General features: G+C 41.3%; 1 protein-coding gene across 1 annotated transcript; it reads right to left on the bottom strand.

The window, feature by feature from the left end:
- Positions 1-81: 81 nt before the first annotated feature.
- Positions 82-25,393, bottom strand: LOC143415861 (uncharacterized). Its single transcript, XM_076881277.1, has 5 exons — positions 25,250-25,393; positions 16,671-16,844; positions 7,295-7,468; positions 1,077-1,123; positions 82-928 (listed from the first exon to the last, which is right to left on the bottom strand). Exons 1-5 carry the CDS (start codon positions 25,372-25,374, stop codon positions 384-386), a joined length of 1,065 nt encoding a protein of 354 aa, XP_076737392.1. The 5' UTR covers positions 25,375-25,393; the 3' UTR covers positions 82-383.
- Between the last annotated feature and the right edge of the window lie 1,729 nt (positions 25,394-27,122).

Below are 27,122 nucleotides of genomic sequence, written 5' to 3'. Positions count from 1 at the left end.
ACCTGATATATATGATACTAATATAATACATATACATATATAATCCATACTAATGATGAAGGAACTGAGCTCACAGTCCATTGTTCATTCAGTGAACTACTCAGTTTATTTTGGGCCTCAGAAATGCTCACTCTGTTTGTACATCACTGTCAGCAATAGACTCATTCTGCTGTGTGGACAGGAACACATGTGACATCACTTCCTGTTTGTTTGTGACTGAAGAAGTTTACAAGGAATCATTTAGAAGAGTTTCAAACATCAACTGATTGAATCCATGAATCTGAAAACGTGTTTGTGAGTGAAAGAGACAGACATGTACAGACTGAACTATCTGTTCAACAGTCAGAGTGTTTCTGTAACAGGAGACACTCTTTACACTCCACTCAGCACAGGGACACTGAGGAAGCAGGAGTCCAGAAAAACCTAAACCCAGGATAAAGAGTTTGAGTGAATGTGGTGTTGAAGGTGTGGAGGTGGATCAGAGTGTCAGAGGAGACTCTGTAGAAGGACAGAGTGCCAGCAGGACAGTCCACATACACTGCTGCTCTGTTAGAGACAGAGGAGGAGGAGGAGGAGGAGGATGTTACTCTGTTATTGTGCCTGACAGAACTGCGAGGACGAGGACCATTATCAGTGCACTCCAGACTCCAGGACTGATCATTGTATCCAAACCAACAGTCATAACTGCCTCCTTTCCTTCTGATGCTTCTGTAACTCACTGATATATCAACTCTTCCTCTCCACTCGACCTCCCAGTAACAGCGACCAGTCAGACCATTTCTACACAGCAGCTGAAGATAAACATCAAATCTGTCTGGATGATCAGGATATGACTGAACCTCCTCCACACGTGTCACCTTCCTGTTGTTGTCAGACAGTTGGAGCTCTGTGTGCACTGTGTTTGTGTCGATTGTGAGTTGACAGGAATCTGATGGAGAGAACAAACACAATCCAGCTGCAGTTATTGATCCATCATCTGTTCATTGATTGACACTTTGATGATGACTCCTGACATGATGAAGATGGTTGAATGTGTGCTGCTTTGTTTTCATGAATCCCATTAAAAACACACTTACACTTCCTCAGACCTGGTCTCAACCATCGGACTCCAGCAGGCTCCACCCTGAAAGGAGGAGGGGGGTCAGAGCAGCACAGTCAGCATGCACACATGGACATTACATGGCTCTCACACACACACTGTTACACACTGAGCTCAAAGCTCGGCTCCACTGTTTTATTCAAAGAAATCTACATTTATTTATCAGCACATTTAAAAACAGCTTGAGCCAAAGTGCTGCACAGAGTAGAGAGAAAATAGGAAACATACACAGTAATGACTATAAAGACTGGTCAGGATTGAAAGCTACAGAGTACAAATGTGTTTCCAACCGGCTTTTAAAAATGTCCAGTGTTGGTGACGACCTGATGTGAAGGGCGACTGTTCCAGAGTTTGGCTGCAGCCATCGATAAAGCTCACCTCTGTTTTTACGTCTAGTTCTGGTCAGAAGCTGCTTATCTGCAGACCTGAGGGCTCCACTTGGATTCTTTTGTTAAAGAGAGATAAGATGGAGCCAATCCATTCACAGATTTAAAGACAACCAGATCTGGAAGTGGATTCTACCACGTACTGGTAACCAGTGGAAAAAGCTGGTGATGGGTCGTCTAGCACAGACCCACCGCTGGAACCAGACAATTGATGAGGGAGAGAACTGTGACAGCGCCGTTCCTTCACTTGACCTCAGTCGCTCTCGTCTGCTCCCTCGTAACACTGCTCTTTATTGAGCTTACATGAATATGCACAAGTTCATTATGACGTCTTACACAGGTATGAACAAAGAGTACCAGTCTGTGCATAGTGTGTGTGTGTGTGTGTGTGTGTGTGTGTGTGTGTGTGTGTGTGTGTGTGTGTGTGTGTGTGTGTGTGTCTGTGTGTGTGTGTGTGTGTCTGTGTGTGTGTGTTCCAGATGTGACCCTGTGACCCCAAAGCTGGTGCTAAGAGTCCAGCGGTCCCCCTAACAAAGGGCTCTTATACTTAACCAGACACAGAGTAGGTGTCCTCCTACACCAGGGGTCTCAAACTCGCGGCTCGTGGGCCAATTGCGGCCCGCAGGACGATAGTTTTTGGCCCCACCTTAATATGAAAATGTAATGTTAGTTTGATAATGTATGACACTTTACAGTGTTGTGGGCGGAGCTGAATTAACCCACCAATCAGGGTGGGATATGGATCTCAGGGGACACCAGCCGGGCTTGATGCAAGCAGGGAAACATTTCTCAATGAGTCAAAGTTCCAGCAGCGTTGCCCTGGAGTGTTTCTTTCTTTCCTGTGCCTGGCTGGCTTCCTCCTTTCTATTGGGCAAACGCCGACATTCGCCCCAGCGCGCTGCGTTCACAACACTTCAAAAAAAGTTGTTTTTTTAAGTTGCTGCCCAGCGGGACATTATACGTATATAGATTTATACACACGTCAGTGGGATTTAAAGTTATTTTTCCACAGAGAGAGATCTCATATTAACTCTCACAGTGATGCGTAGGCGGCGGGATAAAAGAAAAGTCATGAACTCAATGCAGCCCAATTTAGTCTGCAGTCACATAGCGACACCTGTTCATCGGCAACAACAGTCCCCGGTAACCCGGACTAATTATAGGGTCGCACCGTAATTTGTGGCTCGATGTTTTTATTTGCATCACTGCGTTTGCATTGCAGCAAACATGAACATTACATATATTTCAATATAATGTAAAAGCAGTCAAAACAACTAACATCAGAAACAGCTGATGTTATTTGTTATATGTCACGGTGTCATTTCCGCTTCTTTCTCCTGTAACAACAGCCCGGCGCCGTGAGCAGTCGCCTTTTTTGCGCTCGCTATCCCTGCACTTTCTACCATCTGCAAACGCCACGGTGTTCGTGTCGTCATGAAAGACATGAACATCGAGCGTAAAAACAAAGGAGACTGCTACCGGCTTTTTATCTGCCGATCGCCGTGCTACGGTTGCAAGAAAAAGAAGCAGAAATGACGTTCTCTACGCGTTGAGACTCACAGTAATTCCAATGCATGGCCAGACCACCGCTCAGCAGATATTTACAAGCTGTGTGATGCCATTGAGAATGTTGGTTTGCCATGGAAGAGGTTTGTTGGAATAACAACAGATGGAGCGCCATCAATGACAGGGAGGAAACATGGACTGGTGGCACAAAACAAACTGGAAGAGGAAGGCGTGGAGGAGGCCATTGCTCTGCACTGCATCATCCATCAGCAGGTCCTTTGCAGCAAATGCCTGAAGTTTGACAATGTGATGTCTATTGTTGTGAAATGCATCAACCAAATCAGATCCAGGGGCTTAAAGCACCGAAGGTTCTGTGCTTTTTTAGAGGAAATGGAGTCAGAATATGGGGATGTGCTCGACTTCACTGAGGTACGTTGGCTCAGCAGGGGAAATGTATTAAAGAGACTTTTTGAGTTGAGAGCAGAAGTGAAGCCTTCATGGAGAAGGATGGAGTTAGTGTTCCTGTGCTAACTGATCCCAAATGGCTCATGGACTCAGCTTTTCTTGTTGATATGACACATGAGCTTAATGTACTGAACAAGACGTTACAAGGCCAGGGGCAACTTGTCAGTGCTGCCTATGACAACGTGAGAGCATTCTCCACAAAACTGGCGCTCTGGAAAGCTCAGCTCTCTCAGACAAACCTTTGCCATTTCCCAGCATGCAAGGCACTCGTGGATGCAGGCACACCATTCAGTGCTGACGAGTATGTTGATGTCATTTTGAGGCTACAGGAGGAATTTGATCACAGATTTGCTGACTTCAAGACACACAGAGCCACCTTTCACATTTTTGCGGACCCCTTCTCCTTTGATGTGCAAGATGCCCCTTCTGTGCTTCAAATGGAGCTCATTGAGCTGCAGTGCAACTCTGAACTCAAAGCAAAGTTCAGGGAGGTGAGTGGAAAAGCAGACAAGCTTGGACAATCTTTGAGAGAATTGAGCCCTAGTTTCCCTCGGCTTTCCCGAATGTTCAAGCGGACCATGTGCCTTTTTGGTAGCACATACTTGTGCCAAAAGCTCTTCTCCACTTTGAACTTCAATAAGTCCAAGTACAGGTCCAGACTTACGGATGATCATCTTCAAGACATACTGAGGGTCGCAACTGCTTCCTCCCTCAGGCCAAATCTGGCTCGGCTATGCGAGAGGAAACGCTGCCAGGTCTCTAGCAGCAAGGAGTAGGCAAGAGAAGCCATGTTCAGAAGAACAGTTCATTTTCTACAGTGTTCCATTCATGTTCAGAAGAAGGTTATAGAACTGTTAATACAGACATTTCAATCTAAACACAGCAGATATAGAAGACTGAAAAAAACACACAAGTTCACTGACTAAAAATATCTTATTATTATTTTATTTATGTATTACAGATTGATTGATTTTCTTATTAATTCTTAATTTGTTTATTTATTTTTAATATTTTGTGTTAAAAAATAAAAATAAAGAGATTTGAGAAGATTGGAATTTTTTAACCATGCCTTTCTTGTGGAAAACCTAATGCGGCCCAGCCTCACCCAGACTCTGCCTGCAGCGGCCCCCAGCTAAATTGAGTTTGAGACCCCTGTCCTACACCATAAATCAGTAAGAGAGGGTACGACCTCTCTCATGGCCCCAAGTGGTGTGTGCATGCCAGAGCACTCTGGAAGGCACACAGAGTCTTTACAGACTACTAAGGATCGAACCTCTATCATCATCCAATCGATTATAAAACTAAGCATGTATGAGTAAATATTTTTAAGCATATCCCATATGGAAAAGACTAAAAACTTATATGATGAAAGTCATACTCACGAAAGTGGCCACTTTCTCATTACTTTCATATATTGTTTTAGTAAGTATCGAAAACATACAAGTTTCATTATATAATTTTTCAAGGGATCTTATATCTGTTTTCAGTCTTGTATGCTTTTCATACAAGTTTCACACAAGACAGATACAAACTTTATAAGATTTATATATCTTTTCCATATGGGAAATGACAATCAACAATATAAAGCTTACAGCTGGTTTTAATAACAGAATTCATTTGTTTCTCAAACGAGAAAGAGCTATCGAGAAACACTCCTAAATCTTGAGTTCTTAACTTTTCCAGTGGGCCAAATTCAACATTATCTGCTAATGCTAAATAGGCTGCCGTTATTAACTAATGCTAATTGGATGTGAATTAGCATTATGCACTAATGCTAACACTTACTTTTTAACAATGTGAGTAGCTAATGCTAACACTATTTCCCTTAACTTTATAACAATGTGAACGGCTAATGCTAACACTCTTTTCCCTAGCAATACAACATCTGAGCTGCTACTGCTGAGTAGGTCGCCATTAGCACCTACGTCTAATTAAAGGCAAATACGCATTAGAACCTAATGCTCATATCGTTTTCCTTTGCTTTATAACAATGTGAGCAGCTACTGCTAAATAGCATTAGCTAATAACAGCAGTCTAATTTAATGTAAGTTAGCCTCATTTGCATTATAACGATGTGAGGAGTTAATGCTAAGTATGCTGCCATTAGCAGCTAATTCTAATTAGGGGTGAATAATTATTACCAGCTAATGCTAATATCGTATTCTCTTCCCTTTTAACAATGTGAGCAGCTAGTGCTGGGTAGGCTGGTGCTAGCAGCTAATACTAAAGCTAAAGCTAATTTGATGTGAATTAGCATTACATTAGTGAGGAGTTAATGCTAAGTAGACTTCCATTACAGGTAATGCTAATTTTAGGTATTTAGGAATTGGCAGCTAATGCTAATACCATATTTTCTTGCATTATAACAATGTGACCAGCTAATGCTAAGTAGGTTGCCGTTATTAGCTAATACTAATTTGAGGTGAATTAGCATTATCCGCTTATGCTAACAATGTTTTTTCTTACTTTTTAACAATATGAGTAGCTAATCTGAACATTTTTTTAAATTTAATTTTAACTTTTCCCCTGCGATGTGAAGAGGTAATGCTAAATAGCACGCCATTAGTGGCTAATTCTAATTTTAGATGAAAAAGCATTAAAAGCTAATGCTAATACCATATTTTCTTGATTTATATCAATATCAGTAGCTAATGCTAGGTATGTAGCCATCATTAGCTAATGCTAATTTAGGTGAATTAGCATCATCCGCTTATGCTAACAATGTGTTTTTTTACTTTTTAACAATACGCCATTAGTAGCCAATTCTAATGTTAGATGAGAAAGCATTAACAGCTAATGCTCATACTGTTTGCTTTGTAAGAATGACAGCAGCTAATGATACGAAGTCTACCGTTGTTAACTAATGTTAATTTGATGTGAATTAGCATTATCCGATAATGGTAACTCTTTTCCCCTGCATTACAACGACGTCAGGAGTTAATGCTAAGTAGGCTGCCATTAGGGGCTAACTCTAATTAGGGGTGAACAATTATTAGCAGCTAATGCTAATACCGTTTTCTCTTTCCTTATAACAACTTGAGCAGCTAATGCTAATTTGATGTGAATTAGCATTATATTAGTGAGCAGTTATTGCTAAGTAGGCTACCATTAGCAGCTAAAGCTAATTTGAGGTGAATAAGCATTAGTAGCTAACGCTAATACCCTTTTCTCTTGTGTTATAATGATGTGAAACGTTAATATTGTTCTCAAACAACAGAATGAGAATGAAATATTGATTCTAACAGGGCCCATAAACAGTATTAGCTTAGCAGCATTAGCTTATCAGAGTTTCCATCATGGTCACATAAATCCTTAGCAGAGCAAAGTGGCCTACTTAGCAATAGCTGCTCAAGTTGTAGAAAGCAAGGGAAAACAGTAATAGCATTAGCTGCTAAATGTGCACTTGAGAACAAATTTATTGTTAATTCAGCTGTGAATGTAGAGTTTGTCATTATTTAAGCTTCCATTTCCAAATGTTAGCTGCTCCTGTCTGCCTCTTTGTCACAAACACAGACTGAAATGATTCACAGCCTTGTTTCATCCTTCTGTCACTGTGGACATACAGCATGGGAAACATACACATGGCTGACACTTTATTAGGTACACTGGTATCTATCTCAGGTACACCTGTGACCTAAATGTTCCTGCAACCAGACTCCTTGGAGACCCCTACATAAATATCCATGAACTATCCAGCTAGACTAGTGTGTCTGTCCCTGAAAATATTCCTGCATGTGTGATTGTTCATGTCTCATCTGCAGGAAACAAACAGGAAGTGAGTGAAGGACACAGGAAATGTTTCCAGCTCTTCCTCCTCTATCAGACATTCTCTCCATACCTGAGAGTGTCCAGTCTCCAGCCTGGATCCTTCAGTCCAGCCGACAGCAGCTTCATTCCAGAGGGACCTGGATGGTTGTAGCTCAGGTCCAGCTGTCTCAGATGGGAGGGGTTGGAGCTCAGAGCTGAGGCCAGAGAAGTACAGCCTTCCTCTGTGATCAGACAGCCTGACAGACTGCAGACACACAAAACAACAATCAATCTGTCAACAATCGTTTTCTCTTTGTCACAATAACATCTATCCATCCATACATCCATTCAATGTAACTTTATTTATAAGTGACAATACCCAACAGACAACAACAGTCATCTGAAGCTGTTTAACAGTGTAAGGTAACCGCCTCCACTGTGAGCAGCACTTGGTGATGGTGGGAAGAAGAACTCCCTTTGACACAAAGATCCTCCCAGTGAAAACAGGCTCCAGGAGGAGCATCTACCATGACTGGTTGCAGGGTGAGGGGAAAGAGAAGAACATGAACATCAAGAATGCAGCGAGTGGTAAAATAATAATAATAATAATGGATTGGATTTATATAGCGCTTTTCAAGGCACCCAAAGCGCTTTACAATGCCACTATTCAGTCACTCTCACATTCATACACTGGTGGAGGCAGCTACGGTTGTAGCCACAGCTGCCCTGGGGCAGACTGACAGAAGCGAGGCTGCCATATCGCGCCATCGGCCCCTCTGGCCAACACCAGTAGGCAAGTAGGGTAAAGCCCAAGGACACAACGACCAGGACAGAGAGCCCAGGGATCGAACCGGTGACCTTCCGGTTACAGATGCGATTCCCAACCCCCTGAGCCACGGTCGCCCTAAATAAAGATTTGACCTCAGTGTGCTCAGTGTTCCTGTCTATTCCTAACATATTCCTAACACGATAGCTGCACTTTAGAGCTCTAAAACTGGAACTGACACATAAAAATACTGAGAACACAGACTAGCAGCCACTGCATGGCCTCGAGTACGTATGTGGTGCGTTCAAAGAGCATCAGCATAGACATGGTGGGTTCAACAATATAGGACATAACAATTTCTATGGCGAAAATACTATCAATGAATGAGCCATAACATTTTAGCCATGTAAACATGTTATCAGTGGGCTTTCCAACAACTTGCATTGATCATTAAAGGATAAAATACGTGAGTCGAGGTCACTACGAGCCATGCGAGGGTCAAACATGGCAGAGAACCTTCCAGCAGCATCTTGGTTTATAATCTGCCTTTGGATCATCAGTTTAGGAGATGAAGGATCCAAGTAAAATAACAAGTTAAAAAATATGCAGCTATGGTCACTCACATGGACATCCTCCACACATACATCATGTATATTTAAACCCAGGGAGAAAACAAGATCCAGTGTGTGACCCTTTGTATGTGTGGGGCCAGAAACATGCTGCCTAAAGTTAAAAGACTCAGTGACAGTGATGAGCTCAGCAGCAGTGTTACAGGATGCTTCATCAATATGACGGCTCAAATCTCCCAACCTTCTCCAATGAAATGATGGATGTCAGAAGGTCATTAAATTCAGTTAGAAAGACCCCATCAGGTAGAATAAAATACAATAACTGGTTTTTAGAGAACTGACCATCATCTGTGACTCAAATGCAGAAAAGGAGTCCGAGGTCATCAGACTGCATGTGAATCTGTCCTGGTAAACAACAGCGAGTCCTCCACCACGTCCTAAAAGACGCGGAGTTCAGATGACGGAGCAGCCAGCCGGGCAGATTTCATTCAAGTGGACATAATCAATGTTCCCTCTAAGCTGCGCACGGGCGCAATCCGCTGACACGCTCTCTGCACACAGAGTATCTGCATTGCGCACAAAAAGATATCTAACAGGCTGTGAGGCTCCTGAACTCTCTGCCCCCCTCTCACGGACAATAACCATATCCAACTTCTTAATAGCAATGAACTGGTCTGCATTGGTGCATCATATCTTTATTCTCTTCCCCCTCCTGCCCCCCCCTCCTTCTTAAATAGATAACTATCATATCTGATATCATATCTCACAGTACAATAATATTGAATGGGTTGCATTGTTGTACTTTGTCATGTTTCTCAGGTCTTTGTCTGATTTTCTACGAACATTACTTGTCATGTTCTCATGTTGTTGCTAAGGATTGTCTTATTGCATTGGAGTCACACTGGGTTAAATATGTACACTTGGGTTTTAAGGGGTATTTATTATTTTCTTCTTTTTTTTGGGTTGTATGGAAGCCCCAAACGCAATTTCATTGTTCTTGACAATGACAATAAATAAATAAATACTAAATACTAAATACTAACCTGAATTGAAATTAAAATAAATACGTTAACAATTCTGCTTTGCAGTGTTAGTCAGTGACTGGCTGCTCCAGTATTTAGAACGATGCCGCCTTATCCCATAGTCCAGCCAATGATTCACATTCGTATATACGCAGCTAATCAACGTCGCTGACGGGCTATGACAGCGTCCTCATGTGCCGACACCGGTGTTTTGGTTGATGTAGAGTGAAGCCACGTTAATGACAACGTGATCCAGTGATCCAAGGGACCGCTCAGGGAGTTTGTGTGTTCGCTCAGACACATGAAACATTAGAGGGAACATTGGACATAATTCTTATTTTGCTGCCACGTCTCAGTCAGACACATGAAATCTAGAGACTCTTTAATAAAGAGATCGCTTAGAATAAATGATTTGTTTGTTATGGAGCGAACGTTAAGCGGGGCCAACCGAGTTGATGACGGTCGATCTGCAAAATCAACAGCTGACTGCAGCGGCACTTGAAATAAAGACAATGCAGACCTGTGGACCTGCTGGGCAGGGCAGCGACTCCAGAGCTGGGGGAAGCAATGATCGATGAGCAGACATAGCTGTTATCAATAAAAACAGTGAACGTTTGACGGACACACCGTGAGAAAAACTGCTTCTGAGCCACAGAGCCCAGGTCCCAGTCACCGGCGTAACATATTAACTAAATGTCAGGAGAGGAAGTGGACGCAGGCACCAGGATTCTCCCCACAGCCAAGAAGCTAGCCTCTGGTAGCTTCTCAGTTTCACCTGGACGTCGGCCCTCGTTCCCCTTTTCCATCTCTTGAGGGTGAAAGTCCTGCGGGTTGTGAAGAGTAGCACACCAGGGGAGGAAGAGTTTTTCTGTTCAGCTGTTACAGTAGCTCTCCACTGAATCTTTGATGTTAAACCCTTTAAGACCTACCATAGAACCAAGTCTGCCAGAGCTTATCTTTAGATTTTTACATGCTGTAGTGCAGACCTTCCCAAACTGTGGTGCCCGCCCCCTAGGGGGGGCGCAGAGCCATGGCAGGGGGGGCGCGGTATGAAAAGGGAGGGGAACAAAACGCTTGAACACTGCTAGCACGTCGCCCACAGAAACGCAAAGCAGGAGATGAAGCATCGCTGAATATGTTTCCAAACCAACTTCATTCTAAGCCAAAGACTAGAAAATATGGTGAAGCAAATCTGCCCTTTGGCTTCACCTGCACAGGTGCTGAGGTAGGTCCCTGCGTCGGAAGCAGCGCTGGGCTCTTCCAATCATGGACAAACAGGATCCCACATTCTTGATTTTTAGTTCACAAACACTTGTTGTAGTGACTAACTACTCCTGACATGTTGGAGATGTTTGCTCTTTATAGAGTAAAGTTACAGCGGGATACAAATAACATCAGGCTGATCCTGCCACGATTTGTTCCCTCGATTCAAATCACAGACAAACAGGATCCCACAGCTGTTTATGTTTTTGAACCCATTTTGCACAGAGAGGCATTTTTTGAAAATGTATTGACAGCAATGTTGATTAGTATTACAGAAGAAGAAAAAACAACTACCCGTGACGCCTTTGTAAATGGAGGGACAGTAACTGCGTGTGAAACCTGCAGATACTCAGAGTAACAGTATTTTGTCTCTGTCTGCCATTCTGCAATTCATCTCACATAAACAATAACGTGACGTGAAAAAAGGCGCAACCTTTGACGTTGCCAGATGAACTCTGTATTCCTCGTCCGCAAAAAAGGAGTTTTAAAAAAATCTCAGTTTTTGGTGATTTGAAACACTGTTTGGATGAAACAGCTGCGTTTTCAAAAATACCAGTGTAGGTGCGGACGTAGCGTAAAAGATTTAGTAGTTTATTTTCTTACTACCTGTAATTTATTGCAGATTACTTGTATTTGCTTAATTGTTTACTAAATGTTTGAGGTGTGAAATAAACCGCAATGGAGCAAAATATGGGCGTGTGTGGTTGGAGGATGTGTTAGTGCATGTGTGTGCTGTTCACGCGCCGGGGGGGAGGCGAATGTTTTTCGTGTAAAACAAAGGGGGGCCCAGCAAAAAAAGTTTGGGAACCACTGCTGTAGTGCCATTTTGGGGAGCAGTTCAAGTTGCTATACATCAATACAACCGTTATAGCCCAAATTTTAATAATATGTATGCATTCAGTCCATAGTAACTACATATACATATATACATATACAGCAAAAAGTGCAATAAACTAGAACAAATTGAAAATTGTTTTGTTTTGTATTTTTACATATATTTGTAGTTAGAGAAATTTAAGAGGTTTATCCCTCAAAACGGAAGAACTAAAAAAGTTGCACAAAATAGTTTCCAACCACAGGAAATGTAATTTGAGTGTATCCATAGTTGTATTTTTGAGATACACCAAATTGTATATACTGCATGAAAAACTAAAATAAATACTACCATGTGAATTTGCAAGAAAAACTTCAGTGCATCAAAATAAACTATTTCCAACTGTATAATTTGAGTTCTAAGCCTCCCAGAAACTATACTGAAAGGGTCAACTCAAACATGACTTTTAAAAACACCAGTGTAGGCTTCAAGGTAAAAAAAACAAACAAACAAACAACTAGAATTTTCGCAAAAACGACGTCACTTCAGGTTTCGGGCAGGTAATGGCGGACATACGATAGTTTGGGCTGACATCTATTCCAACGTAGGAAGTGCTATGAACATCTGATCGGATTGGCAAAGCGTGTTTCTAGAATATTACTTTTTTGTTGCTGCAAGTGCTTTTCATGCAACTTTTGCAAAGCTATGTGTGGAAGGAAACGGTGACCTAGGATAAGCTGGCTACATAAGATGTAAGTACAACTCCGGTTTCACATGCAAAAATAAAAATTATTGCACTAGCTTGTGTGGTTGCCGATCTACAGGCATTTAAAAATAGTTACGCAAAACTGAGCGTTCCCACTCTGACCGGCCTTAAAGGGTTAACAGTATCTCCCAATCATAATTTAAAGCAGCAGAAATTAAGTCAGAACTCAAAAGAGCAAAAATGACATTACAAAAAATGATTGACGACAGTGAAAAACTACATTGTTGCCTCCAGCAAGCTGCAGCGGCGGCAAAGCCAAACACAGGCGCCATCTTGTTTGACAGAAGAACGTAGCACACAGCAGCTACAAGCATAGAGTGCACCACTATTGTTCAAATGGAAGAAATAGAAAACACTCAATAAATCCTTCCACAGCTGAAACTAATGTAGACAATGTCAGGGGAGGAAGTCAAACTGAACTTATGACACCAAGCACGATAACTACCAAAATAATGCAGGAAAAGTAAACTAAGAAACCCTAAAGCAACTAAACAGAGCAGCTAGCAATAAACAAGAAGTGTAAACTATAAAAACATAGAAGCTAAATGCTAACATGGCTAACACTATCATCACTGTATGTAGCCCGACTCTTCTCACAGCAACATACAACTGTCATGGCTAGACATCTCACTGATTGGCTCATGTTAGCTTGTGAAAATATAACGTCCCAGCAGTACTAGCTGTTTTATATACTGTTTAAAATAAGCGAAATGTGCTTATAATGTGTAAATAAAGGCTGAAGCAGCTAGCACTGTTAGCATCAGCACCAAGCCCTGTTACATTTGTACACTGTTAGAGCAATGGCTCCAATCTACAGCCTTTAAAATAATGATTAAAATGCTGTGATTGCAGCCATTCCCCAACTCTCTGTGAATGGTTCTCATGGCTATTGATCAGTGGGCTTTGATCAGTGGGCTTTGATCAGTGGGCTTTGATCAATGGTCATGAGAATTTGCATAATTATGATTAAGGAACTGACCTCCCAGCCCATTGTTCCTTCAGTGGGCTGGTTTCAGTCATTATGCAAATGTACTGTTTATAAGATTGAAACCTGCAGTCAGCCGAGATTGAAGAAGTCACCTGGATGATGATGAAACATTTCTCCCACAAAACGCTACGTCCAGATGAACAGAATCAACTTTTGGAGATTTACTTACCTGGATGATTATTGGTTATTGGTAACTTTATTGTCCCTAATGGGAAATTGATTTGCAGTATGTCCGTACAAACAAACAAACAGGCAACCAACACATCACATACACACTCCAAAATAATATAATATAATATAAGCCTGAGAAAACAACCTAGATTTTTCATCAAAAAAGTACAATGTGCAATGGCAACAACACATATGGTTCAGTGTTATTAACTATGATAATAGCAGTAGGTACAAAAGACAATCTATGTCTCTTTGTCTTCACTGCAGGCACTTTATAATGACGACCTGATGGAAGCAGTTGAAAATCATTAAAGAGAGGATGATCTGAACACAACATGACAGAGGTCGCCTTCCTCAGCACCTGCCTGTTATAAAAGTCCACAAGCTGGACCTGAGACCTCCCTGAAATCTTACCAGCCACTTTAACCAGGTTGTTAAGTCTGGTCTTATTATTCAGAGACATATTACCGTACCAAGCAATGATACAGAAAGTTAAAACAGATTCAATAAAACTTTTATAAAAAAAGAGTCATCATTGCAGATGAAACATTGAAACCTCTCAACCTCCTTAAAAAGTCTTTGTTGAACCTTTTTCACTGTAGCAGCAAGATGTGACTCAAAGCACAGAGCTTTATCAAGAACAACCCCCAAATACTTATAACTGTCCACCAGTTCAATGGCTGCACATTTACCACTGTTAGCGCAGGATGAGGGGATGTCTCCCTGAAGTCAATAACCATGTCCTTGGTTTTCAAGGTGCTGATCATTAAGAAGGACTGATCACACCACGAAACAAACTCATCCACAACAGGCCCATGGGAATCCTCTTCACCATGAAGGAGGCTTACAATGACTGTGTCATCTGCGTATTTAATGAAATGCCTGTTGGCCTGTGTACTGCGACAGTCATTAGTGTACAAAATATACAGTAGAGGAGAGAGACAACAACCTTGCGGTGAGCCAGTGGAAGAGTTCAGCTGTTTGGAAAAACAGCCGTTCACTCTCACACACTGAGATCTGTCAGTTAAAAAGTCTAAAACCCAACCAACGAGATTAAGATCAAGTGTAAACTGGTTAAGAAGTTTATCAGCTAAAAGATGTGGCTGGATAGTATTAAAAGCTGAAGAAAAATCAATAAATAAGAGCTGAGCATGAGCTTTGGCGCCATCAAGATGGCGATAAAGGAAGTTCAACAGAGTGACCACTGCATCATCAACACGTCTACGAGGCCTGTATGCAAATTGTAGAGGGTCTATAAGCTTCTCTACTTGCTAACTGAGAGTCTGAACTAAAACCAGGAAGACTTATCTTATTACAGTCACTGTAACAGTGACCAGTCATGTGTTTCATGCCTGCCCAGGCCACCCTTAAGTTATTGCTACCCATCTCCGCCTCTACCTTATCCTTGTATTTTACTTTGGCTTTTTTAATTTCTGATCTGATCTCCTTCCTAATTTCTCTAACTTTCAAGATATTCCCTTCAATAAAAGCTTTTTTCCTTTCATGAATCAGCCTCATAAGACTTTTTGAAGACCATGGTTTGTTATTAGGAAAAAAATGGAGATGGTGTCAGTCGCATTCTTAGGATTCGCTTTAGGGTGGATGTAAACAATGGTGACGTTGATCTGTGGGAATTCCCTCGGCAGATAAAACGGCCTCAAAGACACAGAGAGGAGCTCAATGTCAGGCAGACACACTTGTCTACGAACGGTCACATTTTTACACCATTTCTGATTTATATACAAACACACTCCTCCTTGAGATTTCTGGGTAGCTCCGGGGTCTCGATCCAAACGTATGGGAAACCCGAAGCCATTTAGTTCCAGAGAACAATCAGGGTCAGAGTCCTTGAGCCAAGTCTCTGTGAATGCCATTAGACATGTATCCCTGTAGCCACGCAAGTGTGCGACATTCAAATGCAGTTCATCCAATTTACTCCTCAGAGACTGCACATTAGCCAGGATTATTGATGGTAAAGGAATGACTCCAAACAACCGTCAGGATTGCCAATAAAATCATGCGAAATAAAAAACCCATCTTCGTTAAAAGAAGTTCCACAAAGCACAAGCCGATGCTATAGAATTTCCTCAGGCAAAAAAAATATATATATAAAGGAATAAAAGAATGAAATAAAATAAGTTAAAACACTGACACTGACAGAGAGAGACAACCTGCTGGTCGCCACAAGAGCAGCGCCCCTCTTTCTAGTCTAGTCTAGACTGAGAATGCATCAAGACCACTCACTCACCCTTCCCTCCTGCCTCTCAGCTGCTGAAACTCACAGTTTGTTACCACGGAAGAGTCACTCCTTCATCTGAGATGAAGCCTGATAGTCTGACTGATGCAATATAACATTCAGTCTACACTTTGTTTTTGTGCAAAGATGATAAAGAGGAAATACTAATAACATAAACAAAAATAAATGTCCAATTTAGAAATCTTATTCTTTTTTGCTCTATAAAATAGTTGTTTTTATTTTTCAGTCACTCATCGTAGCAGTAGGATTTACATGAAAATAAAAACAAATTAAGTTTGAGAGAAAAAGTAAATTTTTGGCACTCTCTGGGCAACTGACTCAGAGACTCAAATGACTTAAAAAACCCGATTCATTTTGGTGAGTGACTCATTTAAACTCGATTCGGTAAAAATAATCAAATTTACCATCACTAATACAAATCCCTTTGGAGAAAACAGCTTTAAAATATGTATTGTTAAATTCCAGATGTTTCTTTGCAAGGAAAACTCAAACACTGAAACAATACCACCAGTAACCTCCTACATATGGAAATGTGGTGTCATTAAAGACATAATAATTTCATTAATACCCAATATCCAGCAAAATATGTAATTTGAACATTTTGTTCCTAACAAAATCAAATGTATATATTGTAGAAGATTAGCCAAATTTATGTAAAATGGCCAGTACATGAATTAAAAAAATAAATAAATAAACAAAATCGTATGACTGTGACAAATTTTACACAGTAATTCAGTCTAATAATCCACTCAAATATAAATATAAGTTTAGCTAAAAGCTCTATAGATAAGTCAATCAATAATATAATTCATATTTTAAATGATCATATGTGTTAACGTTTGAATCCTGACCTGAGAGTTTCCACTGCACACTGTGAACTCTTTAGTCCAGCAGACAGAAGCTTCACTCCTGAATCCTGCAGGTCAGAGTTACTCAGGTCCAGCTCTCTCAGACTGGAGGACTGGGAGCTGAGGACTGAGCACAGAGCTTCACAGCTTCTCTCTGACAGGTTACAGCCACCCAGTCTGAAAAACAAAAGATAATCTATAATACTTATGTAAAGTTTGTTATTATATTACATGCCATCTTTTTATTTTTGATGAAACCTTAACATACTAAGATACAACATCATATGGATGAACTTGAATAAAATGTTTTTTTTAAATTATATCTTTATTTGGATTGGACAAGAAAAAACCATCTGCATAGCAGTATATGAATAACATGGGAACAAAGTCCTTCCAGGTTTTAGATTAAGTCCAGGAGAGCAAATGATAAACAAAGTGATCAGCGGGTGCATATTAACCTCCACTAGCTATTACTAGGACAGTTGCTCGCATGCTCCCCCGAAGGAGATATATAGAACACATTACATGGAACTATAAACACAAACTGGGAGGGGTGCCCATGCTGCAATCATTGTGAACAAATACCTAAATAAACAAACAATAGTAACAGAAGTAAATGTAAAAACAAAACAAAAACAACCAAGTAATAGCGAGATCAAGTGAAGTCAGCCCTCGTGGGGGTGATGAATTGGATCCAATTGTTCCAAATTTGGTAGAATTTGGCTTTTTGATTTCTTAACAGATATGTAAGTTTTTCCATCCTAAATATCTCTAAAATGATCCCAAACCAGTCGTCTAGGGTAGGCTGGGCTAGGCTTAACCATCTTCTAGTAATTTTTTTTTTACTTGCCACCAAGATTAATTGCACTAACTTAATCTCACTCCTACATTCCAGAAAGGGGACCAAACCCATGTATAAAACCTTAAAATCGAAAGGTATTTGAACGTTAAAGACTGCACTTAAGGAGACCTGAACGTTTTTTAACTTGGGACAGTCCCAAAAGACATGAAAATGGTTAGCAACAGTCGAGCCGCATTGTCTCCAGCATTGCATATAAGCCCCTTTGTACCTCTCCTGATATGGAGTCTTGAAGTACCTAATAATATTCTTCCAGCCATGTTCCTTCCAGCTCATAGAACTGGACGTGGACCACTGGCAGTACAAAACATTTTCCCACTCCCCCACAGAAATAGCAATCCCTGATTCCCTTTCCCATTTATCCTTAGTGTATAAAGTATTATCCTTGCTGGCACTAGAGAGAGCTTTGTATAGTTTAGAAATAGATTTAGTAGGGGTCATGGTTGTGGCATTTTTCAGGATGAGGAAAAAATGCGACTCAGCATCATTGAAGTTGGCATTCATGATCAATATATGATCTCAGCTGTAAGTATCTATGAAAGTTGTATTTTGTCAGGTTGTCCTGTAAGGTCTCAAATCTGAGCACAATATTTCTATGAGTAAGAGAGAGGAATGTTGTAAGGCCACAGGATATCCATGCTTTAAAAGTTACCTGGGAGCTGAGACTCATGAAGGGGACCAGATTCCATCTGTGCAGATCAGCTTTTATACTTGCAGATATTGGCTCGTAGTTTGCCTGAAAGAGCCCCGAGAGGTCCGCAGTCAAATATATTCCCAGGTACTTATTTTTCTCGTTATCCCTACGTAAAGCTGCAGAAGCTGTATAATTTAAAGTCATCACCTGTGTTTTTGAAATATTGACCTTATAACCAGATAACTTCCCCAAATCACTTAAAGTAGACATCAAATCACTAAAAGACCTCTCTGGCTCCTCCAGGCAGACCAGTACATCATCCGCGAACATTACCACTTTATGTTCAACTCCTGACAATGCAACACCCCTAATGTTATGATTTTGTCTAATCGTTTGGCCAAATGTTTCTATGAATAAATCAGAGAAGTGGCAAGATTGCACAACCCTGCCTACAGCCATGTTCCAGAGCAAAGGGCTTGGAGAGATCACCATTCACCTTAATACGGGCTGAGGGTCGAGCATACAGACCTTGGATTACTCTAATAAACTTGTCGTGAAAGCCAAACTTCCCCAGAACCTTATACAGAAATACCCATCTGACGGAGTCGAAGGCTTTCTCAGCGTCCAAGCTTCCTATCATTGATTGAGTTTTGTTCTTTTGTATTTGAGCAGAGATGTGTAATATTCTCCTAATGTTGTCAGTTGTTTGTCTATAGTGAATGAAACCAGTCTGATCTAAATCGATGAGGTCAGGTACCAACTTCTCCAGTCTACGAGCAAGAATAGAAGTAAATAGTTTGTCATCCAAGTTAAGGACACTGATTGGTCGATAGTTTCCACATTCTCATTTATCTTTCCCCTCTTTTGGGATAATTGAAATAGTTGCCTCCCTCCAGGAGGGTGGGATTTCTCCCTCCTGTAGGATGTAGTTAAATGACTTCAGCAATGTGGGGACTAGATCTGCCCTCAGGGTGCGATACCACTGAGAACTGAACCCGTCCGGCCCAACTGCCTTACCTGGTTTTAACCTGGAAAAAGCTGCATTAATTTCTTCCACTAAAATGGGATGTGTTAGAAGCTCATTTTTGAGAGACGGGAGTGAAGGTAATTCTAGAGAGCTAAGAAAGGCATCAGTACAATTCTCCTCCGTAGCATTGGGCTGTGAGTACAGCTCCCTAAAGAAGGTCTCAAAACATTTCTGAATGTCTTCTAATTTTGATTCCAGAATATTAGTCTTGGGGTCCTTGATTTGGTATATCGTACTTTCCTCTAGTTGTTTGCGTTATTTATGTGCCAGATATTTTGCAGATTTCCCTCCTGTCTCATAGTATTTTTGCCTCAAAAAAATTAAGTTATTTTGGGCCTCCTGGGTGTAAATATCATTAATTTCATCCTGTATTTTCCTGATATCCTGCTTCAGAGTAGGATTTGCGGTGTTTATGTCTTCCTATTCTTTCAACTTTAAATTTGCCTGTAGTTCTGCTAATTTTTGCCCTTTGATTCTCTTTAAGTGGGAGGCGATAGAAATTAATGTACCTCTCATTACCGCTTTGAGCGTATCCCAAAGAATAGCTGGAGATACCTCTCCTGTGTCATTAACATCTAGAAATTCTTTAATGTCTACCTTTAATTTGGAAACTATGGCAGGATCATTAACGTGCGATAACAATTTCCACAGTGTGGTACATTTTTTCCTAGCCACCTGCAAAGATAGAGAGATAGGACTGTGGTCAGATAGATCTCTTGTTAATATGTCACAGTCTTTGACCCTAAACCTATCAACTTTAAACATAAAAAAGTAGTCCAGCCTTGCATACACTTTAAAGGAACCAGAGTAATGAGTGAAATTTCTGGTAGATGCGTAGCGGTCCCTCCATACATCTATTATCCCCATCTCTACCATATAGGAATTGACTTTTCTAGTAAGTGCTGTTACCTGGTTGGTTGGGGAGGAGGAGTCTAGTTTAGGGTCAAGTCTAAAGTTAAAACCCCCCCACAGACAACTATCCCCTGAGAATCCACCAATAAATCAAACCTATTCCTATAGAATAGCCAATCGCTCCCGGGGGGAGCATAAACATTTAAAATTGTGATTTCAGACCCCTCTATCCATTCTGTTATTCTAACCAATCTGCCTTCCTCGTCACAGAGTTCTTAGATATGTTCATAGTTAAGTGTACCAGAGATAAGTGTAGCCACACCCCTCTTGTGTTTGGACTTAACGGAAGAGGAGAATACATATTTAAAACCCTTTCTTTTCAATCTCAAGTGATCTACTTGGTTCATGTGTGTCTCCTGAAGTAATGCAATCTGGGCCTTCTCCTTCCTTAGTTTGGACAGTATCTTATTCATCTTAATCACGTTCAGAACCCCGTTAACATTAAAAGAGATTACTTTCACTGACTCACTTCCCATAAAGATATATTAAGTTACCACAGCGCATAAACTCAATAGCAGCAGGCAACCCCCTCTTAAAACAGTAACAAGTGAAAAAAGTTAGGAATGAACTGAAAACATTTGAACATAACTGGAGCTTGAAAGCTCCTAAGCTGGCTTCTGACAGTGGAGCACTTCCACTGACACCCTCACAACTTGAAGGGAAACCCCTTATTACCCCCTGAGTTAGGGGGCTTTCCACTGCGACGTCACTCACAGCACGAGAAGCCCCACCCATTTTAGCTCGACAGTAACCATATTTCACCATGTTGTCCATAGCTAATACATAACATTAAATTCGTTCTCTTCACGTCTGTATACTTGCAGCTTCTCTCTATATCCCGCAGCTCCTCGGATCTGACGCGGACGCCGACCACCAACTCCCCGCCACAGCGGGCATCTTTGTAGTTTTTCTCTGGGGGTTGCCGGTGGTGTAATCACCTTTACCGGCAGGCCCCGACTCGCCAGGTCAGCCGTTGCCTCCTCCACCGTGTTGTAGGTTTTCACTCCTTCTTCGAAAAAAACCTTAAGGCGCGCTGAGTAGAGGGTCCTAAACCGTACATTCTTCTCTTTTAGGACCTTTCGTGCCTCTGCATACTCCTTCCTCATAGCCATGATCTCAGGGGGGTAATCGTGGTCGAGGTTGATCTTGCTGGAATTCAGCATAAAACCTTTCTTTTGCCAAGCGAGCCTCAGCACTTCTTCTTTAACCGTGAAGCACAGGAATTTTACCAGGATCGATCTGGGTTGGGAGCCGTCCGGAGGGAGTAATGATAACACTCTGTGTGCTCTCTGAATTTGTAACGGTGTTGATGGTGGGATGGCGAGATTCTCCCGGAGTAGCTTCTCCACAAAGTGGGCCATAGATGGAGCTCCCGATTCTTCTCCCTCCGGCACCCTGTACAGTCTGAGCGACTCCCTCCTCGAGTAAGCCTCCAGTGATGTTAGTTTTGTTTGAAACTTTTCCTGCATGCTTTCTTCCATTTGCGCAACATCTCTAAAGTTAGAAATATCCTGTCTCAGAGTGACGCTGAAAAACTAGTTCATGCATTTATTACTTCCAGGCTGGACTATTGTAATTCGTTATTATCAGGATGTCCAAAAAACTCCCTGAAAAGCCTTCAGTTAATCCAAAATGCTGCAGCAAGAGTACTGACAGGGACTAGAAAGAGAGAGCAGATTTCTCCTGTTTTGGCTTCCCTTCATTGGCTTCCTGTTAAATCCAGAATTGAATTCAAAATCCTGCTCCTCACATACAAGATCTTAAATAATCAGGCCCAATCTTATCTTAATGACCTTGTAGTACCATATCACCCCATTAGAGCACTTCGCTCTCACACTGCAGGCCTACTTGTTGTTCCTAGAGTATTTGAAAGTAGAATGGGAGGCAGAGCCTTCAGTTTTCAGGCCCCTCTTCTGTGGAACCAGCTTCCAGTTTGGATTCAGGAGACAGACACTATCTCTACTTTTAAGATTAATCTCATATTTCCATTAAAAGTGTTGAATTTGACTGTTTGATGTTCTTTATGATCTCTGGCACCAGTTCATCTGTAGGCTGAGCTCAGGCCATCCATTTAGTGAAATGATGTTTAAAGGTCTCCTTGTTTTCTGAGCGTGCACAGATCCTGAAGCAGAAAGCCTGGGTTAATAGAGAAATGATCATCACTGTGATGATGCTCATCATCTCTGACTGGGATTTGAGGTTTTGTCAAAGCAGCAAAGAAAGCCTGGCTATGTTGGACTGGGTGTGGAAGCAGCTCCCAGTTTGAGTTCAGGAGACAGACGCCCTCTCTACTTTGAAGATCAGCTTCAAACTTTACTTTTTGCTAAAGCATATAGTTAGGGCTGGGCCAGGTGACCCTGAATCCTCCCTTAGTTATGCTGCAATAGACGTAGGCTGCCGGGGGATTCCCATGATGCATTGAGTTTTTCCTTTCCAGTCACCTTTCTCACTCACTATGTGTTAACAGACCTCTCTGCATTGAATCATATGTGTTATTAACCTCTGTCTCTCTTCCACAGCATGTCTTTATCCTGTCTTCCTTCTCTCACTCCAACCAATCACAGCAAATGGCCCCGCCCCTCCCTGAGCCTGGTTCTGCCAGAGGTTTCTTTCTGTTAAAAGGGAGTTTTTCCTTCCCACTGTCGCCAAAGTGCTTGTTCATAGGGGGTCATATGATTGTTGGGTTTTTCTCTGTATTTATGAAGTGCCTTGAGGTGACTTTTGTTGTGATTTGGCGCTATATAAATAACATTGAATTGCATTGTTAGTATCTCAGACAAAATCTCGTCTGTGTTCTGGAGCTTATCTTTGTGTTCTGCAACCCTGGTTTCCACATCATTAAGCCGCACATTGGCTTTATCCAACTCACCCCTTATTTCCACCAGTTGCGCTTTCGTGTCTTTTCGAAATTCTTTCACCTCTTTCCCAACGCCTCTCAGTTCTTTCAGTATCAGCGTCAAACTTGCTGGGTCAACCTCATCTTCTGTCCCAGAATCCTCGCGGCTAGGAGTGGGAGAGTGGCCTCGGCTAGCCCTATAGGGGCTAACGTTAGCCCCTTCTGTTAGCTGCACATTGCCATCTTCCACGTTTTCAAACGTTAACTTCTTAGCTATTTTGTTCTTTCTGGACATCATTTAAACCCCTTTTTCCTCTTTATGTTGTCAAGAAAAACATGTTATTTTATTTTCACTGTGATGTCATTCATAAAGCACGGTCATTATTTCATTATTACTTCATTAGTCTGCATCAGTTTATCATCCATATTAGCATGTATCATTTATCATTTAGTAAATCTGCTATAACAGAAGTCTAGATACAATACTCTATTAGTTAGTAAAACCACCAGCTTAGCTGTGGATCCAGACGGCCCTAGCAGAGTCAGATAAGGACACTGACCGTTTGTTGGCCGGAATCTGACACTCTCACAAAATACACACTCATGAACACACTATTGGTTAAATTCCCAGAAAGCAGGAGTGGAAACATCTGGAAAATGTTGTTGTTCTTAGCCATAGAAGGAGATAAAGGGAAGATAGGGGAATTCTTCTGTGGTCTTCTGACGTCATACATGGCTATAAAACGTTCTGTCTTTTGTGCAAACGAGGAAGAGCTTCTTCCCACACCTGTACAATCTTGTGTGTAATAAATCACTTTTCGGACACTTCTGGGACTCTGGTCTGTGCTTATTTTTCCTTCCAAATAAAAAGAACTTCTACATTTTTGGTGCTCGAAACCCGGTTTGGAGGGAAAGAAGGACGCGCAGTGAGCTGAGCCCCAGGAGGGGGAACCCAGACAGGAGAGCCACTGAGTGACAGAACCGCGGCATAAAAAGGCCAGTACCACCTGTTGAATTTTTTATCCAAAGGTACTAAATTGGAAGTAAAACAAAATTGAATTGAATGTTCACTCAGGGGGCCTCCTGCTGAGTTCTGTCCAGAGTGATTTTATTTAATTAGGATAATTAGGAGTAACAGTTTGATAAAATTCTCACAAAAGTTATTGCTGTTTATTTGGGGGTTTTTCTGTTTTTCTGTGTTGCATTGTGGTAGTTTGGCTTGGTTTGTGTGCTTTATGTGTTTTGTGGAGTTAAGATGCCAAGCAGGGTTAAGGTTAGGTAAATTCGGATATTTTGGGTGGGAGAAACGAGGTTTCGGGCGTCAGGTAATTAAAAACTGAGGGACTGAAGGTCCCCAGGGACGCTTTTAAATATAAACTAAAAGTTCCGGAGCGTGTGGCTCCGAAGAGCGCAGGCGCCTTCGTGTGGCAGCGACGGGTAATCAGTGGACGCACTGTTACTTCTGGCGGCGTTCCAGTAGCCCGGATGGTCTCCGCAGGGAATTCAGGCACCCGAAAAGACTAAGTGGTCAAGCATCACTTTTTACTGCGCTGTTTGGGTGGAGGGTGAGACCCGGCCGTGACCATTCAACGTGGCTGGCTTGTGAGCTTTAAGTAAAGCAAAAGGCGTGGGTTTGACACTAGCGCCAGATGTGGAGCTCCTCTCTCAGCTGCGGGAAGCGGTTTTAAATTAATTTAGTCTCTAGAAATCTGAGCGACTCTCGGGAGGGCGTTCCCGTAGCGTTTAATTGATCAGCAAGGCTATAGGGCTTTTAAATTAGTCGAAAATCTAGGTGTACCGGTACAAAAGGGTTCCATTGAAGTGTTAAGGAACCGTTAAATAACTAGTTCTGGCATCTGGTGTCTTTTGTTTGTCATGAGAGATACAGGCCTGTGTATATAAATAAACTGTGAAATTATTTAAACGGCTGTGTAAAGCGCCGATTAAATAAAGCGTGTGTTTGTGAAAATGATTTAATGCAATGAGTGTGTGACGATTGGGTAAAGAGTGTGTGGTTTTATATTTTTTTAAAAAAGAGAAGAGTAGAGAAACTCTCTGTGTTGGAGGAAAAAAGGTTGGGGCTGTGTGTGTGTGACAGGAAGTGTGCATGCCCATAGAAGGAGCTCGTGGTAGCTGCAAGGAGGGGGGCCTGTTGCACTTAGATAGTGTATTAATTTACTTGGGGCAGTTTTAATAAGTTTCAGTCGAGAGCTCTCGTACTAGGTGTCCATCCCCACGAGCGCCGGAACCGGAAGCCTTGAATAAAATGTTTAATTGGTTCATTTAAAAAAAACAAAATGTCAATTGATCTGACCTCAGAGTATTTAGTTTACAGTTTAAACTTTGTAGTCCAGCAGACAGAATCTTCACTCCTGAATCCTGCACATTTTTGATACTCAGGTCCAGCTCTGTCAGAGTAGAGGACTGAGAGCTGAGCATTGAGGACACAGCTTCACAGTTTTCCACTAGAAGTTCACAGACGTTGAGTCTGAAAATGAAAACATGAACAAAGACTGATGTTAAAGTGTAATCAGGGTGCAATAACTAATCTTATATTTTAAGAATCCTTGTTGTTTTATGCTGAGCAGATGTGGTACGAAACAACAGTAAATTGATCAAGTTTACCTCTACTGTTTAAATTGCTGGATTTATTTTCTCAGTTAAAAACAAAACAAAACAAACAAACAAAAGAAAAAAGAATACAAATCGGTCAGACCTCAGAATATTCAGTTTGGCGTGTGGACTCTCCACTGCAGCAGACAGAAGCTTTACTGCTGAAGCCTTCAGGCTGTCGGTACTCAAGTCCAGCTCTCTCAGACTACAGGACTGGGAGCTGACCACTGACAACAAATCTGTACAGACTTTCTCTGACAGGTTACAGCTGCTCAGCCTGAAAAAAATAACAAGAACAACAAAACAATAATATTTATTATCAAATAAAATCTCTTTATATGTTGAATCTAAGTAATCAAATGTGTACAAATGAGTACACTACAATGCACAATTAAATAAAAAAATGTTCAAGAATTTAAGTGTAACAGAAGAAAAATATTTCAAATTAAACACAATTATTCCAATGTATGTAAATGGAAACCAGTGAAGACCAGGTTGATTTAGTGACAGTAGTTCAGTGTCTGCTGGCACAGGCCTGTGAGTACTGCAGTATTACAGTTACTACAGTACTGCTGGTCACTTTATTAATTCTAATATGTGTGATTACTGTAAATGTAGTTATAAATAATGTATCACATCCTGGACTCTCATTTCATTTTCTGTCTAAAAGCTGCTTTGGCTCATTCCCCTTTAAAGCCCCGCTCTCCCTAACTTTATTTTGATTGGATGATTTCATAAAGCACGCTGAAGGGCAGTAGCCAGTTATCATGAGCTCCATCTCCTCAACCTTCTGGTTTAGAAATTATAAGAAACTGTATACCTCATAAAAACCCGTCTTGATCCATGCTCAATCATCCAGGTTAGTAAATCCCAAAAGTTGATTCTGTTCATCTGGACGTAGCGCTTTCAGTGGGAGAAACATTTCGTCACTCATCCAGGTGACTTCGTCAGTCTCAGCTGACTTCTGGTTTCCAACCCTATAAAAAGTACATTTGCATAATGACTCAAACCAGCCCACTGAAGGAACAATAAGGCTGGGAGGTCAGTTCCTTGACCATTAGGTTTGAGTCATTATGCAGATGTACTCTTTATAAGATTGGGGAAAGCTGCAGTCAGCTGAGCCTGAAGAAGTCATCTTGATGAGTGACAAAATGTTTCTCCCGCTGAGAGCGCTACGTCCAGATGAACAGAATCAAACTTTGGGGGCTCATAAAATCATGATTAGAAATCTTCTCAGATGTATTTTTACATTTTAGATCCACAGCAACAAAGTTCACAGCAGGATGTCTCTGTTCAGTAATTATTATGCCCATTACCTGCAAACTGTGAGGTACGCAGGTAATGTCAGGTAAACACTAGCTGTCTGAAACTGTTCCTGTTAAATGTGTGTATAAAGGAAATAAGCTGAAATACAGAGACTGGGTGGATCTGTGCTTTGACTTTGACACCAAAAATTTCTTCCTGTTAAAAGGGAGTTTTTCCTTCCCACTGTCGCCAAAGTGTTTGCTCATAGGGGGTCATATGATTGTTGGGTTTTTCTCTGTATCTATTACTGTACGATCTACTGTACATTA

This window comes from Maylandia zebra, unplaced genomic scaffold (genome assembly GCF_041146795.1).
Source record: "Maylandia zebra isolate NMK-2024a unplaced genomic scaffold, Mzebra_GT3a scaffold11, whole genome shotgun sequence".
Lineage (NCBI taxonomy): Eukaryota > Metazoa > Chordata > Actinopteri > Cichliformes > Cichlidae > Maylandia > Maylandia zebra.
The sequence above is the reverse complement of the archived record's forward strand: the minus strand, read 5'-3'. Positions and strand labels throughout refer to the sequence as shown.